Here is a 17,754-nt window from a genome sequence, read left to right on the forward strand (position 1 = left end):
CACATTGAGGAGCTTAACTGACAAGATTGTTACCCTTTTCTTTTGGTTTGTGCAAATATTTTGGATGCTATTCCAGAAGACCCTAGTAGCAAGAATGATTATACAAGGACACTCCTCCCATGTGAGTGTATGCAGGAGGTGCACAGAATGCCCTGCAGCTTGACAACGAACCTGGATGGCTGAGAGATACCTCTGGAGGAGATTACCACCTCATGGTCCTTGAGAAGATGAGGTCAAGAGATGCCTCTGCAGGAGATTGCTGCCTTACATATTGTGTGTATCAGTGGTGGATATGCCACAGATGCAAGATGAGCCTCTGAGGGAATGCATCCTTGACCATCAGGGCAAGACCTGTATACTATCCATAATTTAGTATATTAATTTGGAAAATGGTCAGGTGTCAGGTTGTGTGATGGAAAATGAGGAAGTAGAGACTGAGGAATTATGGGACTTTAGCATTAGAAAATGTTGTACATGGGACTTTATCATGAACCCTCTAAATTTTCCATCAGCTGGGAAAGAGAAAAATGTAAGAAGGAAACTCAAAATAATCCTGTCTCACTTCTGCTTAGTGTAAGGAGAAACTCAGCAAGCTTTCAAGTTTCAGTTATTATGTCCTGGAACAATAATATAGTATTCCTGTACTCCTTGCACTATTGGTTTCCTGCTCAAAGGCAGACAGTCTTTCATCTAGCACAATATACGACTGAGGTGGGTGGTCTAAATACAGAGCAAAACCGAAGACAAAAACACAATGGTACTCCTGTCCAAATAAAGAAACAAAAACAAAAAATTACTTCCTAGTGATTTTTAGAAGTCAGAAACTGAAGACAGTGAAATAAAAACACCTCTTACCAAATCCCAAGAGTGGTCGGAGAACTTGAGATTTTATAGAACTCAGTTTAGAGTAGAACTGTCGCTCTGTCGAAGCCAACTCATGAAGACTTGCGATGTATCCCATAATGTTCTTGTCCACTAAAGCCAAGCACTTATTTCCACCTGTTGTCACATGGCTAATATACCCTAGCTGGAAGAAAATACATTATTTTGAGAAATCTCTCAAGACAAGACTCAAGGTTAGCCCTACTTGATGTTCTGGTAGACATTTGCCTCTTCTATTTTACCACTTGATCTAGTGAAATAAACTCTTCAAAGTAGATACATAACATTAACGTGACTTACTATATATACCCTTTTATAAAAATCATGGTATCTGTACCATATGAAATATTAATACTTGAGGCATTTACTTGATCAGATTCAGGAATAATAGTCTTAGATCCGGTAAACTGTATCTGTATTCTTTTTCTTTGATCATATCCTTAAATACCCAGGTTTGGCATAGATAGTGTGGCTTGTGAAATCAGATTCCAATGATGTTCAAGGATATTCATATTCATATTCATTCATCCTTGAATATGAATATGAATGTTGGCAGTAATAGCCAACACCCTAGATAATAGGCTCAAGATCCAGATGGATCTTGACAGACTTGAACAGTGGGCCCTAACTAATAAAATGAAATTCAATGTAGAGAAAAGTAAAATCTTACACTTAGGCAAGAAAAACCAAAACCACACATATAGACTGAAAGAAACCAGGCTTAATACCAGGTAGCAGTAATTGTGAGAGGGGTCTTAGTGAGCAACCAATTAAATATGAGCCAAGAGTGTGCAGTGGCAACAAAAAAGGCCAATGCAATCCTAAATTGCGTTAACAGAGGGATTCAATCAAGATCACATGAGGTACTAATAACACTCTATAAAGCCTTAGTAAGACCATACACCTAGAATACTACATCCAGTTTTGGTTACCACATTATAAGAAAGATGTTGAGACTCTAGAAAGAGTGCAGAGAAGAGCAACAATGATGATTAGGGGACTAAAACATATGAAGAACGGTTACAGGAACTGGACATGACTAGTCTAGTGAAGAGAAGGACCAGGGTAGACATGATAGCAGTGTTCCAGTATTTGAGGGGCTGTCACAGAGAGGAGGGGGTCAACCCCTATTTTTCAAAACACCTGAAAGCTAGTCAAGGAATAATGGATGGAAACTGATCAAGCAGAGATTCAACCTGGTAATAAGGAGAAATTTTCTGACAGTGAGAACAATCAACGAATGGAACAGCTTGCCTTTAGAAATTGTGGGAGCTTCATCACTGGAAGCTTTCAAGAAGAGACTGGACTGCCATCTGTCAGAAATGGTTTGGGTCTCCTGCTTGGGCAGGGGGTTAAATTATATGACCTACAAGATCCCTTCCAACTCTATTATTCTGTTCTGTTCTTATTCTGTTCTGATATCAATTAAGCTCTTTCAGAAGATTTTACTCCTTCCGCTTTCTTACTGTTGCTCTTGAACCTACTTTCCATATTCACTTACTTACCAATAACAGAGAATATTTGTAGCTAAGGGTTGAAATGAGGGGTCCTTGGTGCTTTCCTGATGTTACCTAGTTTAGGTAATGAAACATCTACAAGAAAACCACCAGAGAGCACCAAGGACCCTCACTTACTTTCTCTAAGAGATGACCAGGCTGAGCAGGGTTGGGGCAGGGTCAAACGCATAATCAATTTGGAGTTGCTCTGCTCTCACAAGAGATCTAAGTCCAGTTCTCCTTGAATTCTGTTCTTATCTAGCACCAATTTGTTTTGATTATTAATAGATTGGATTCTTGTGTATAGGTAGCATGTAATAAACTTGAAGTGCTTGAACTAAACTTCTGTTCCTGGTTACTTTCGCCTCATACTTTCTCTACATTTCATTCCAAAACCATCCTTTTCCAGAAAGTTTTTGGTTCCATATCCTATTTTATGTGCCATATTACAACTAAGCTTGTAATAAAGCTCGTCTATTTCTTATATCCAATTTAGTCAGTATGTTTTACATACTATTGTTTATGTACTTTATAAAGCAATGATGGGCATATATTCCCTAATTGAATGTTATATGAATCCCAATGTTTCACAAACCACAACACTTTCACCAAACTCAGGTGTAAGACGAAAAAAAAAGTGGAAGAAGATGTTCACTAGTTTATGATTTACAGGTAGCCCTTGGGTTACGATGGCAATTAAGACTGAGATAATGATTGGAACCACGTGATGCAGTTTAAAGTGCAACATTATGTGACTGCATTGCTTAGTGATGGCAATCATGGTTGTAGCATAATTCCAAAATGTATTGGTTGTTAGATAGGAAGTGACAGGAGCCACAGGCAAGGAGCGCAAGGGTCCTGCAGGGGGAGTGGTGGAGGCTGGGGGAGGCCTGCGACAGACACACATGATAGAGGACAGGGAGGGTTTTGGAGGCTCGGTGCAGCCAAAGCACAGATCAAGGGAGGCTGAGAGAGGGTGGGGGACTGTTGGGAAGGCCCAGTGCAGACTACAGCTCTCTGATGTTGTAATTGCAAGCCAGGCGGCAAAGCATTACATCGCACAAAGCATCACATTACAACGGGATGGCTATAATGACCAGAACTGCAGCGCAGTGGGAGCTGGTTATACACTGTTTTCAGCACTGCCATAATAATGAACAGTCACTAAATGAACTGACATAATTGGAGGACTATCTGCAGTAATTCCTTGAAACTACAAATTTAATTTACTGGCTTGTTCTTTATATAGTATACCAGTAAATTGAAACAAATGCCTTACAAAACATGAATGTATATTGGCTTTTTGTTAGAATATATTTTATTTTTTTAAATTAGGATAAGAAAATTAAGAGTCACAGAAAACAGTGCATAGTAACAGTGACTTCACTGTTAACGTTATATACTACTGACGGTATTTCTCAACACTATAGCATCTCAGCTGAAAACAATAATGGAAAATGTAATGTTTCTTTTAGCTGACAAAACTTGAACATGAAGCAAAAGGATGCAGCTGCGGCACAGATGGTTATTTTGCAATTACAATACAGGTCTGATCCTGGGGTTGGGTTCCACTGGAAATTATTTTCCATGGTCAATGGAATGAGAGATTACACATATTCCTGAGACTACATATCACATACCTATGTTCTAAAGGAAATCCTAAAGAACGTTTAGGAAATCAACCAGAAGGTAATATATACCTTACTACAGTTTAGCAGCAATGTTGGACTTTTTAGGCAGTTGTTTTCAGATGAAACACTATCCTCTTCTTTTTCTTCTCGGCCACTATAATATAACGAAGGCTGAAAATCTTCTCCATCTACTAGGAATAGGGAATAATCTGGACCTGCTGCTATATTCCAAATTCTGTTGTCATCACACATCTTGCAAGATATAAAAACATAACTTAGGAACATAAGAACAGCTCTGGTAAATCAGGGCAAGACCACTTTTAATCTACAACAAGATCCAGACAGTTGTCTCTTGCATTAAACTGTTTAACTGGTAGCTTCATCCCTACACCTGGTATTTGGAAAAATCCTACTCTCAACCTAAAAGCAACATTTTAGTTTTCAAGTCCAATTGTACTTAATAAATTTCCCCTTTATCCAAATTTTCTCTTTAAACCCAAATTAATTGCCATTGCCACATAATGAGGTAATGAACCCAATGTAGAATTATGCTTAGAATGAACAAGTGTCTTCTTTCATCTATTTCAGATCTCCTTCCAATTGGTTTCACTGGATGATCCCTGTTTTAGATTTTGCATACTTCAATCATAGCCCTTCAATCATTTTTTAAGCCAGAGTTGCAATCATTTTGTCTTTTTCTCCCTACAAAGTGTTTCTGCTCCTGATCACTCTGGTTCTGTATGATCACTCTGGATCATACGGACCACAAGAAAAAAATTACAAGGTAAATCACAGATCACCATTCCTCAGCTGCAGATGGAAAATATAGCTTTGGACTGTTTTCACTTTGTGCCATGTTAAGAGAAACCTAAGATACCAGGAAGATTCTCTTAAGTCAAGATTTCTATATTTGGGGGAGCAACAGGATCTTTGAAATCATGGAAAGCCCAGCTGAAATGTCTTCATAATTGTCTTCTTTTAATCAAGGAATTGGTAATTTTTTAAAAAAGCAAATGTGGTGATGTAAGTTGAAATTACAAATAATTATTCTGAAAAGAAGTTAGTGACAATCAAAATTACCTTTGCCAGACGAGGGATTGTGGTTGGAGAATTCAAATGACTTAGCTGTCCATAAATATTACTGCCCCATGCATATACCTGCAGAAAAGTAGAGAGAAAAGCCACATTGATGTAACCTATGCCAAGATAAAATAAAATAAGAGTGTAGAAAAATAAGAAAAAGTCCATCGAAAATAGCCTTCCACAGTGGCAACTTTCAGATGTGTTGTACTACAATGTTTCTCTCTGGGCTTCTCAATCTCATATCTGGGATTTTGGTTGATTCCTTATAGTTTCTGCTCTGGGGGGATTTCAACCTCCATGTCCTTGTGGTATGGCTGAAAGTAGCCCAGCAATACAGGGTTAGCATAGACTTTTCCCATGCCATAACTAGTCTAACTCATAAAATGGTGGCCATAAATTGGATCTACATTACTCTCATAATTTATTATTTATTTATATCCCACCTTAATTATTTTTACAAATAACTCAGGGCAGTATACACATCCAACATTCCTTCCTCCTATTTTTCCCAGAACAGCAACCCTGCGAGGTAAGTTGGACTGAGAGAGAGTAACTAGCCCAAAGTCACTCAGCTGGTTTTCATGGCTAAGGCAGGATCTGATCTCAAGTTCTCCTGTTTTCTAGCTTGGTGCCTTAACCAGGTTGCTCGTTATCTGGAGAACATTTCTAGAAATCCTTTGTCAAAAGATGATCACTTTTTAGTCATTGAGGCATGAGCACATCTAATTTCCTCAAGGTGGTAGGCCCGCACTCATGATGAAACGGATATGTTTGAGGAATTACCCAATAATCAGATAAATTTTGTTGAATATTGAAATCCTGAGTAGCAAAGTTGCTAGATATGATTATCCCAGAATTGTCTCTTCCTACTAACTAATCCAGAAATGCCTTTTGATTTACAGAAAATGGTAAAAGAAATGCCCAGCATAATGATGGCTAAAAAAGGAAAAAAATGAATAAATTTGCCTGGACATGAATATAAGTTCATGTTCAACCTATACCATTATAAGGCCAATTAATCATCACTATTTTTATACCAGCCTTGTGACTTTGCTATGCTGCCATGACTCTGTTCAGGATGATCTGACTGTCTTAATTCTGGGGAATTAAGAGGCAGATTAGCCTGTTTTAAGGTGTTGTTCAAAACTTTACAAGTAAAGTCCCTCTCTCAGCCCAAGGCTCTCTCATATTATTATGCCACGTTGTGCTCCTGAATAAAAGGAATGGTATAAATACAGAAATAAATACATAATTTCACTCTTATAGTCCCCATCAATGCTTATTCATCCAAACAAGAAGAATTAAACCCTAACCAGCCCAGGCAGCTAGAAGTCTACTACAGCTGGAAAGGACAAACTGGAATGACAGGCACCTGTTCATTCAGATTCTGGCCATCAATAGGCATGCTTTCAGTCTCAGTTCACATAAACATTTAAATGTGTATCTATAAAAAGTATCCATATCAATACTGAAAACATAATGTTGAAAGGAAATCTGAATATGGAGTGAAACACAGAAAACACAGAGTTTGATCTAATGAGTGAAGCTCCAGATGTGAGATAAGCAAGCAGCACTTATTTTCCTACCTGCGATTTAGCTGTAAGTGCCAAGGAATGATGGCCACCAGCAGACAAATGAATTACTTCCTTACCATCAAGACTTTTTACACACAATGGTTGGAGCCTGCAAACCCACAAAATGAAATCAAGATCCTCAACTTACAGAAGAAATTTGCACACAGTACTTTTCATAGGAATGCAATGATCAATTTTTACAATGCCAATACAGAAGACAAATTGTTTTGTTATGATCAAGATGGCCCACATATATTGAACCAGTCATTACAGAGTGAAAACATATGGAGACAATTCCAATTAGGTTATAGTTAACATTGTGTGAGCAAAAATTAATCATGGATAGAGAGAGATTTCCCCTGCTTTCCTCCCTGTGGCATCTCCAGTAAGCCCCACAAATCATACTCCATCACAGATGAACACAGAGGACTATAAGAGGGAATTACTGTTTCCTAACAAAGGAAAGCTTTTCTCTATATACTCTTACCTTGGCAAGATATCACCATGTCCCAGTTGCCCATCTTTTCCTTTCCCCCAGCTCCACACCTCAGTTCGCAGAGACGGAAGAAGTGCATCAGCTTCACCACTGTATGTAGGTGTCAGGGCAACTGTCCTCATTTTGGCTCGTCCTACCTTCCTCAAAAGCCTTGGAGAAACTTTAGTAAGGGAAGCAAGAATAAACGGTTAGAGCATAGTGATGATCTATATCTTTAGTTCAACTAAATATATTATTTGCTAATCCTTAAAAGGCAGATTCACATGGTCTTCTTATCAGGTCTAAAAGCTAAGTATTAAACTGAGAACGTCACCTAGGCAATTTGTTATAAGCATGATGTATCTTTTCAATTGACTTTGAAATAAAAGAGGAATGCCGTACCTTCATGATGTTAATTAATTCCCATTATAAAAAATTCATAAAATTTGTAGTGCTAGCCATATCAGTCATTCAGAGTACATCAGGTAGCTATTTCCTATAAAATTACTATTGCTTTTTTGAAGAACAAAATTCTTATCTCAGAAAGACATCATCATATTCCTTTCTAAGAAGTATTCATAAAGAGAGAATGTTGCAATTAGTCTGCAATTTATACCCATTTGATCCTATACTGGAATCCAGTTAGCTAGTCTAAAAACAAAAGTAACTTCTCCTCCCCCCCCCCCCCAAAAAAAAAAAAGGAATGGTGGATGTTTTTATTAGGTGTCTACATACAAGTTTAGGACTACGAGGTTTGAGCTGCAAAAATATGACTAGATGGCAGCAAAAAGATACAGAAAACTCTTTCTTGCTATCTAGAACTTTGCAGCTAAGACCTGGTAGCTGCTGAAAGCCCCCTTTGCTAAAAGAAAGGAAAGTTGTGCCAAGTGGTAAAAATTACTGGTTGAATGATTTATTAAAATATCTGCCCACACTTACTAAATTGTAACAGAAGGTCCTCATCTATATACCTGTGAATAATGAAAAATCTTAGGAAATGTAGTAAACTCATAATGAACATATTTTATCAAAAATATTTTGGTGTGAGTATCAGAATATTCATATTCAGAGGCATTACTTAATTGAATCTGGACCTAACCAATTTTTAATTAAAACATAGTTGGGCACATATTTTTAATAGCTCTACAAATGAAAAATACTGAACAAAACATTGTAAAAGATTGTTTACTTCTCTGCCTTAGGACTTCAGTACATCAATTTCTAGAAAAAACAGTCACCAGGGCAAACAATACTTTTCTAGAAGTCACAATTAAGCATTCTAGCATTACATAAGAGGCAACTATGAAGTGGCAGGACTACCATATTGGATGATAAAAATCATTCATGTTCTCTTTGACTCTAAAGGACACAGCTGTGATTGTACAACTGATGAATTAAAAAGAGAGATTTAAAACAGATCTCATTTATACATGGGAAGGGTCCCTGCAGATTGGTAAGCGTGTACATATAAGGAATAGAAAAAGTATTTTGAGAAACTGACTTTTTAAAATATAAATTTAAACATTTTGAAAATATTTACTCTGCTTAAAAATAACATTTTTGCTAGATATGTGCTTCAAAAACATTTACAAAATAAAAGGTCTAAAAGGTATTTTTACTAACAATGCTCCTAATAGCCTATCTTCAAAATCACATACAAAGAGATAACAGCATCTTTTAGTGTTTCCCAAATCTTCTAATCTTAGGATCTGCTTCTAAAACAAGGTGCTACACTGAATACAATCTGCCATTAGAAGCCTATACATTCTTTACACTTCGGTGAAATTAGATGATAACATCCAGGAATGAAAATCCTAGAGATCAAGTCAGCATCTCACCTTGGGAGAGCAAACCAGGCAAGGAAAGTCTTCGACAGATTCCTTCAGATTCCTCTTCTCTAATATCTACCAAGCTGGAACTTTTCTTGCCTTGCATTGATTCCAGCTTGACCTGCTCTTCTCGGCTGTCTTTCATTCCATCAAGGATTGGAGAACTTCCACTAGGTGGGGATGCTGTGCAACCTGGAACCGGGCCATAGAAGTTCATTACCTTCTTCAGAGACAAGGCTCCGGCTTCATAAGTAGCAGCTACTCTTACACCAACTGCAGATGCACAAGAAACCACTAGGCTATTAAGGGCAGATGTACCTGGGAGAGGTGGACCGGGGAGACAAACGAGATGATCCTCTTCTTGAGACTGCTAGAAATACAGTAAGCACATCCAAAAAATCTATTACAGCATATATGCCAACTTTAGATAGTTCAAGACATCTTGTTTTATTACAAATACATACAACTGATATTGAAGATGAGTTATTTAAGTGTCTTAGCTTTGTTTAAGAAAAGTGACCTATAACCCAGATTTTTTTAAGAGATAGCAGAAAACTCTGTTCATTCATATTCAAAAAAATTAACCAAAGGCATTGAAATACTTGTTGCCTTCTGTATGAAAAGCTTGCTATTATTTCCATAACTGCCACTCTAAGTGTACATGTCAGACTTGAACAAAGTACTAAGTCTGGATAAATAGCCTAAAGTGGTCATCCTCCCAGTTAACTGCTTTCTACTTCTGTTTATTTCAATAATAAAATGGTCATTTATGAAGTAACCAGCACATGCTGCTTTCCATCAAAAGCACTGCACCTTTCTCTTTACCCAAACAATAAACCATACAACATGTATTATAAAGTATATGAAAATAAAACTGCCATTTAAAATTTTAGATCTGCATCCTTTTATTTCAGTGTTTTCCTAAGCCAGTTCAAATCATGGTTTGTCCTGCCCACTTTCCCCTACATTGTCTAATTGTACACATGCAGCTCCTGCTAGGAAAAAAAAATCAAGATTTTACGAGATAAAGCAATAAACAGGGTATCTTTCATAAAATGGTGCAGTTGTTTTAGTCGTGTCTGACTCTTTATAGGCAAGTGATCTCCATGCTATCCTGACAAGCTAGTATCTTAATCACAGAAAAAAACTCCCCAACATTAACTTAGTTCCTAATTTGGAAGTTTAGCAACATACATAAACAATAAAAGTTTTTTCAAACAGTACTGAAGTTTTTGATTTTTGAATTCATCATAAAATATAAATTAAGTACTAACCATATTAGAAAAAAACTGTTCTAGTTGCTGCATCTATACACTGCAGTTAGAATTCTTTCTGAAATCTGGAATTCCGGTTTTACGGTGAATGAATAGTCTGCTGATGCACAACACCTGGCTTCTACTAGCAGATGTGAGTAAATAAGTTTATTTTACTTAATGTTTGTTCAATAAGATGTTTTGTTGGATGTGGAAGAAACCAATTTCCTGCCTGAGTAAAGCTAAACAAGTCATGAAGAGAACCATCCTGAACTTCAGAAGCTCCCATGTGAAAGAATAGTTGATGCAAATACACCAAACACATTCAATGTCTAAATAATTCTGACTTACCCTGACAATCAAGGGCAGTTATCAAGCAGTACCAACTTTGTCCAAAAAGGACAATGAATTCATGAGCAAGCATATGATATGGACCATTTTACATTTATATAATCCACTCCATACACCATTGCCACTAAATGCTTCTATCATAACGATGAAGCAACAGAGAATTACAATGTTGATCAGAAATTCCAAAAAAGGTTACAAAAACTGGGGGGAAAAATCTGGTCCTTTATTCATTCTTCTACTGCACTGCTATACGGTTTTGTTAATTTTAAGAGAAAAGTGAAATATCTCTAACAAGCATGTCTCCGCATAAACCATCCATTTGAAGATAACTTGGCTAATAGCAAAAAGCACACATTCAATACTGTTGGCTCCTGATAAGCCGAGATCACAGTTCAGTTGTAGGCATTACTTGGCATTGATTAGTGTTCAGCAGTTTTCAAAATCTGAAGCATAAAAATTATGTCCCATTATACCTTAATTTCCATGATAAAGCTCTCATTCTAGAGTGGAGAGAGGGAAGATTCCATCTACAGTACTAAAACTAGGTTTTACTTATAACTTAGAAAGCTTAAACTAAGCTATTAACAGCTCAGTCTATGTTTTACAACAAAACTATAGTAAACGAATATAAACCCATGAAACTTTCTTGTTAATTCTACATACTTAGATTGTAATAAAAGAATTATAAAGAAAGTGTTGAGATTATTCCAATAACCTACTCAAACATGGCTAGGAATTTTCGGATAAGGTTTTATCCAAATCTGGGGAAGCATGGTGATTATAAATGTGCTATCCACCACAGCTCACTTGAAATTTATGTTTTTAGAGGCCATGTGATATTCCATGTGAAACCCCACTCCCTGATGTTACTAGATTGGATCATGAAACGTCTGCAAAAAAAAAACAACCAAACTCAGAGAGCACGTAGGACCCCTTATGTGAAATTCTTTTGAGCTTTTATGAGAAGTTTTAAGGTTTTTGCATGCACATAATACAACATAGAAAGAAAGAAAAGTATGGCCAAATAAATGCAGATGGATACCTGTTCAGGTTGAGAGCTGATTTGCTGCTCCCTGCTTGCATTTAATGAATTATCTGAAAGGTTCATCAAGTGTTGCTTTACTGCTGTTTTGTCAGTGATCAAAGGCTTTCCTGGACTAGAAACGCCACTATCTTCCTGTCCATCATTGTTCGAAAATATACTTGCTACACCATACTCTGCCCCAGGCAACATCTGATCTTCTGAAAGGGTTTTTTGGCAATCCTCACCTTGGCTGCTTGTTAAACTCTTTCTTTCCAAAGTTTCTAGTGATGAACAAGACATGCGATTCTCAGACTGAGACTCAGTCAGTACAACACCCAATGGACAGCAGTGGCTATCAGAGATGATGACGTGGTCTTCTTTATCAGTCATGGTAATGAGAAGTTGGCTGCAGTGATTGCATCTCTCTGGGAGAGGTTTTAAGTCTTGACTGGGGAGACACTGCACCAGGGCCAAACTGTGATGGGTCCCACAAGCAATCTGAAGCACCACACGCCCTGCCAGGTATTCAACTTTTTGCGGCTTGGTCACTGGAAAAGTATTGGTTATAAGGCCTAGTTGACAGCCACTTCCCCATGCCCATATCTCTCTACTTTGCGAGAGTGCCAAGGTGTGCTCCTCTCCACATGTCAATTGCAAAATCCGAATTGGCAAGAAAGGTCCAGCTTCGCCATCAGAAATGCTGACGGGGGTGGGTTCTGGCACAGTAGTCTGACTGGCCACAGCACACTGACCAGCAGAATTCTCCCCCCACATATATACCACTCCTCCTTCAGTTACTGCTCCACTGTGAAAGCTGCCAGCTGCCACTGTTACAACATGTTGTCCACTCAAACCTTTTTCCAGTGTTGGACAATTAATAAAAGACTCTTCTAGCCCAGGTCTCCAAGGAAATTTTCCAAAACTATAGACTTTGCCATCTGAAAGAAATGAAAGTTATTCAAATTAACTTCAGGTTTCATGACATACAATTTGAGGGGGAAAAAGAATTAAGAGGTAATAAACACATCTTGAACATAAGGTGCAACAGCTCAATAATTGGATGATGAGTTAGTTATTCAAAATTTGAGAAGACAAACCTATAGGAACAAAACTGCCCACAAATCAAGATCCTATCAGTAAACAAAATAAACACAGAACTGAAGCTGTGTTTTATCACATTCCAACACGATATTATACACCTTATACCATAAGGAATCCATGAGAGCATTGCAGTATAAAAATTAAACTTTATTTTTAAAAAAGAAGGTATTAATATATTTCTGGCTTGCTCTTGCCAATTAAGAATAGAGATACAATTGCAGAGATTAGAAACTTGTGTAAATGAACTAACATTTTGAATATCAAATTAAAACTTTTTCAAATATAGCTAGTTGAAAATTTATCTTGGTAGAATTTTAAAACTGGCTATTTTCCTCTAAAAGGAAATGTTTCTTTTAAAATCCAATGTCCATACCATCAGACAGAAGTACACCGTGGTTTTCTCCAAGTGCTGCCTGCAACACTCTTTTTCCAGTCCAACCGGGAAGTCTTTCGGGGGTAGGACAACAGGAACCAGCTTGCCACACATAGACCAGGCCTCTCTCTCTTGCTCCTTCCTGGGCTGCTAAGCTAGCATAAATATGAAACAGTGACACATTTAAAATCTGGGCACATCAGAACTGATACAAGTAGTGTATTGCACATGTTATAAATGTTTTCAATTTCTTTACTTAGATGCAAATCTACCCCCAAAAGCAGTTGGGTTCTCAATTTTATGATATTGGAAAGAAGTTTAAGAAAATCTAAGGACATATTTATAAAATGTTAGGAAAAATTAAGATATCTAGAATACTTGTTCCTAAAGTCTCTGCCACTTGTACTGATAGAATATGAAAACTTGTGGGGGTAGCTGTTTCACAGGGCAGGTTAATGTTGGGGATATAGGTGAGGAATTTCAGGCTCAAATCCCTACTCAGCCCTAAAGATCCCCATGAGACCAGGCAAGTCATTTTCTATATCCTCAATTTGTTTATGAAATTGGTTTGCTACCTATCTCGTCTAGAGATAACTTACCAATAAACTAACAGAAGATTATTTTGAAAATAAATTTGATGAAGCAGAGCACGAGTAAAAAAAAAAATTAAAGCTTTCTTTTTTAAAAAATATCCTACTGTTCTCCTTCCTGTTTGGTTTGAATGTATTTATTCATTCATTTAAATTATATATCTTATATTTCTATGTTATATATAATATGTCTCCAATCTAACAATAATTATCTTTGTGCTCTGATCTGAAATTCTATGTAATTTTAAAAAGCACATATATTAGCTAATATTAACTTATTAGTTTTATAAGGCAACAAAATTTAGATTTATTACTCAGCAAAATACTATTTCAGTACTCATTCAGCCAAACACATACATATATAAACCAATAAGGAACAATAAAAAATCTCATAGTTCTGCACCCCAGATAGTTGGATGTTTACAGAATGTAATTCCAATGGTAGTTATAGCAATAGTGATAGCAATAAGCACTTAGACTTATATACCGCTTCACAGTGCTTTCTAGCCCCCTCTAAGCGGTTTACACAGTCAGCATATTGCCCCCAATAATCTGGGTCATTTTACCGACCTCAGAAGGATGGAAGGCTGAGTCAAACTTGAGCCAGTGAGATTTGAACTGTTGGCAGCCAGCAGGAGTAGCCTGCAGTACTGCATTCTAAAGACTGCATCACCGTGGGCTCATGTTATGAGTTATGAGACTTTTATGAGTGAAGTGTAAAATTACCTTTCTTCTTTTGAGTCCATCAGTCACTGAAAATGCTCCATCACCAAGTTATTCTCCTTTGAAATAACAACAGGCCTGTGTGGTAAATCATTAAAAACAAAACAAGCTCAGGTGAAATTCAGGCAGAATGGAGCTACATAACACAAAGTCTAAGAATGGTAGTCAGTAAAGAACTACACAAAAGTGTAATGATAAAAATATCTACTCTATGATATTCTGTTAAAAAAGTACCGTATTTTTTGGAGTATAAGACTCACCTTTCCCCCCCAAAAGGCGGTGAAAATTTGGGTGCATCTTATACACCGAATGTAGCCCCGCCCACCCATTGGCCCCCACCCTTTCGCCTCTGCCTCCCAGCAATTTACCTCCTTGCAGCAAGCAGCAAGAAGAAACAGCCCGTTTCAGCTTCAGCAGAGACTAATTAGCACAAGTTGATTGTCCCTTGGATTGGCCTCCCGACTCTCAGCTGTTTCAGGCTGCAGGGATTGCCATTGCCTATTGCTGCACAGGCCTCTGCTGCTTGCTGCAAGGAGGTAAATTGCTGGGAACAGATTTTTTTTTCTTGTGTTAATCAAGCTATGCTGAAAACGAAAATGAAACTAAAGCAGTCTATTTGCTCTAACGAGGCAAAATTGCTGGGAGGCAGAGGCAGATTTTTTTTTCTTGTTTTCCTCACCAAAAAAGGTAGGTGCGTCTTATAGTTTGGAGCGTCTTATACTCCGAAAAATATGGTAATTTACAAATAAAGGTTCATTATACTGGTAGTTATCCCATCTACTTTAAGGGGAGAAATGCTTCAAAGCCTGTTTTCTTCAAGACAGCTGACAACTTCAGCCAAACCTGCTAACACTGCTAGGAGGTGTTAAAAAATATTTGGCCTGCTGCAACGGATGATTAAACAGTAAATTTGTGATCATCAGAAAACTGCATTGCTTGGCATCAATCCCTAAATACAACGGCGGCGGCAGCTTATTTACCATATATTTCTATGGACTAAAAATTTAAAACAGGTAAAGTGAAGGAAGCCCTCAGAGAATCAAATTTACATCATGCCATTTATAAAAGTATGAAAATGTCAATATTTTATTTGAATTAACATACCGGTATATACCGATATTCCTCACCATATACCCATATTTATATTTAGAAGCTCTAATTGCCTAGCATATCAGAAGTAACATGACTTCCCTACAATTCAGGATACAGGTCTTAATTACAAGCTTAATGCTTACAGATATTATGCAAGACATAACAGTAATGGCTAGGTGTAAAAAATGTAGATAAACTAATCCCTATACTGCGCATACAATTCTTTTAAGTGTTTACTAATGTATCACCAATCAGTGACACATTAAACATATGGTATATTTTAACAATTAAGTAGACTCACTTTTAGTACATATAAAATACCTACCATGATGTCATGTTTATGGTTTTTCAATTCTCCAAGGCCTATTCAATCATCAGCCTCACTCCCCATCCAGGTCTGAGAGTTCACTCAAGAGGATGGCTCAGACTCAGTAGGCTGAGCTTCTGATTCCATACAGAATTCCACCGGAGGAGCAGAAGACAATATGATATTTGTCCATTTCTCCTCTAGTTTCCAAGACAACCTCCCCCCCACTCCTTTAAATCTGCCCAGGAACAGTGAGGGAGGTGCTACTAAGAACTGTAAAGATCTATGCACATTAGCATTCATTCCACTTTCCACAGGCTGCAGTGCTGAGCTAAATGTCACTGAGGGGATTCTCCTGCTGACAAAAAAGCAGCTGGATCCAACTTAGCAATTCCTTGGTGTGTTGGAGGTTGGCACTAGGAATGTATGCACTGCTATGAGCCATATTGCTAGCATTCTCCCAGGGAGTCTAAGGCAGAGACCTTTTGTAGTGCATGTTGTTTCTCTGTTTGCCATTGCTGAAGCAGAGGTCTTCCCTGTTTCATTATTTAGTTACGGTATTAAGGTTGTGAGATTTAATACTCAAATTGAATAACTATAATGCTAATTTTCCCTGACACAGCAAATACTTAGCTATAAGAAAGAGAGGGATGATGGCCGACAATTTCTTAGTAGCTTAGCTATTATCATGAAATAGTCTTGCTGTGAAGTCTTGGTAAAAATAGACTGCTAGGAAAACAAGGAATGCCAAATAAGAACCCAAACATCCTATTATCCTTTGCCACATTCCCCTAAAACCAGCATCATATTATAAAAGCAATGACAAAACCAACTGCAGGCGGCTGAAAGACTTCTACTATAGCTAGTCTTTGACTTATAATCACAATTGGGACCAGAATTTTGGTCGCTAAGTGACAGTAAAGTGAGTCATCATTTGATTAGGTCTTATTTTACAACAATTTTACTTTGACTGTCAAGTGAATCACCACAGCCATTAAACAAATTTGGCTTCCCACATTGGTTTTACTTGTCAGAAGCTGGCTGGGAAGGTCTTCAATCATGATCACATGGCTATAGGACTCTGCAACCATCATAAATGAGAGCTGGTTGCCAAGCATCCAAATTGTGATCACGGGACTGCTCGAGTTATGTTGTAACTTTAAAGACAGATTATAATAAAGTTTTGTCAGCATCGTTGTAACTCCAAACTGTTACTAAATGAATGGTTGTAAGTTGAAAACTCTCTATATAATTAGCATTTGTAATATAAAAATATTTAATAAACAATTGTTACATCCTAGGTAATTTATTGCAACACTCATGCCCTGATAGCATACAGATCATTCTTTGTATCATATCTGATTATATTTTATCTCTACAAAATCTACGCAGATAATTATATAAGTAAGCTATGATTGAATGTAAAAACATGAATCTCAAATCACAGCATATTGCAATGAGTGAATGCAGGCACTCTCTATACTTTACCAAGATAAGTCTTATCTTGTGCCGAGACTATGTCATAGAAATAAGTAATATTTTTTTAAAAAAGCATTCAAATTACAACTGTGGCCTCTCTAGTTACTGAAATCCAAAAATATAATTTTCTGCATGAAACCAAAGCATTAATGGAAAATAACAGAGGAAATGTGCCTTTCTTTATAGTAGCCTAGCTTCATTTCATAGCAACCTATTTTTAAAATGATGGATATCCTACACACGTATAAATAAGAATGTCAGTACTATATATCTAGTTTAGAATAATTTCATCTGATTGTGAGAGATGGTGCCCATGGAAGGGGAGATAGTGTGATGAGACTACAATGAAGCAACAGTTTTCCAAGAAGGAGGGATAACATTCCAGAAAGGGAGGTTGAGATAAGAGGCAGCTCAGCCCGGAAATGAATAGGAAATAGAGAAAAAGAGTCAGGACAACAACTCCCTAGAATCTCCCAGTACACTAAGGTGAA

At 37.3% G+C, this 17,754-nt stretch overlaps 1 protein-coding gene across 12 annotated transcripts in view; it reads right to left on the reverse strand.

Moving 5' to 3' along the window:
• The window catches only part of ALS2 (alsin Rho guanine nucleotide exchange factor ALS2), a 61,907-nt gene that overhangs the window by 41,638 nt on the left and 2,515 nt on the right, over nucleotides 1-17,754 (reverse strand). For 2 of the 12 annotated variants that reach the window (XM_087885116.1, XM_087885112.1), the window contains exons 2-11: nucleotides 14,389-14,463; nucleotides 13,073-13,222; nucleotides 11,617-12,536; nucleotides 9,289-9,340; nucleotides 8,980-9,162; nucleotides 7,154-7,322; nucleotides 6,679-6,775; nucleotides 5,090-5,167; nucleotides 4,079-4,261; nucleotides 856-1,027 (exon numbers count right to left, since the gene is read on the reverse strand). In XM_087885116.1, coding sequence (XP_087741242.1) covers nucleotides 856-1,027; nucleotides 4,079-4,261; nucleotides 5,090-5,167; nucleotides 6,679-6,775; nucleotides 7,154-7,322; nucleotides 8,980-9,162; nucleotides 9,289-9,340; nucleotides 11,617-12,372 — 1,690 coding nt within the window. In that variant the 5' untranslated portion in view covers nucleotides 12,373-12,536; nucleotides 13,073-13,222; nucleotides 14,389-14,463. Of the gene's footprint in view, nucleotides 1-855; nucleotides 1,028-4,078; nucleotides 4,262-5,089; nucleotides 5,168-6,678; nucleotides 6,776-7,153; nucleotides 7,323-8,979; nucleotides 9,341-11,616; nucleotides 12,537-13,072; nucleotides 13,228-14,388; nucleotides 14,464-15,802; nucleotides 16,010-17,754 lie in introns of those variants that run through there. The other 10 variants (XM_087885082.1, XM_034430938.3, XM_034430929.3 and 7 more) reach the window with 6 other exon arrangements.

This window comes from Pantherophis guttatus, chromosome 1 (assembly GCF_059756535.1).
Source record: "Pantherophis guttatus breed Tessera chromosome 1, ASM5975653v1, whole genome shotgun sequence".
NCBI lineage: Eukaryota > Metazoa > Chordata > Lepidosauria > Squamata > Colubridae > Pantherophis > Pantherophis guttatus.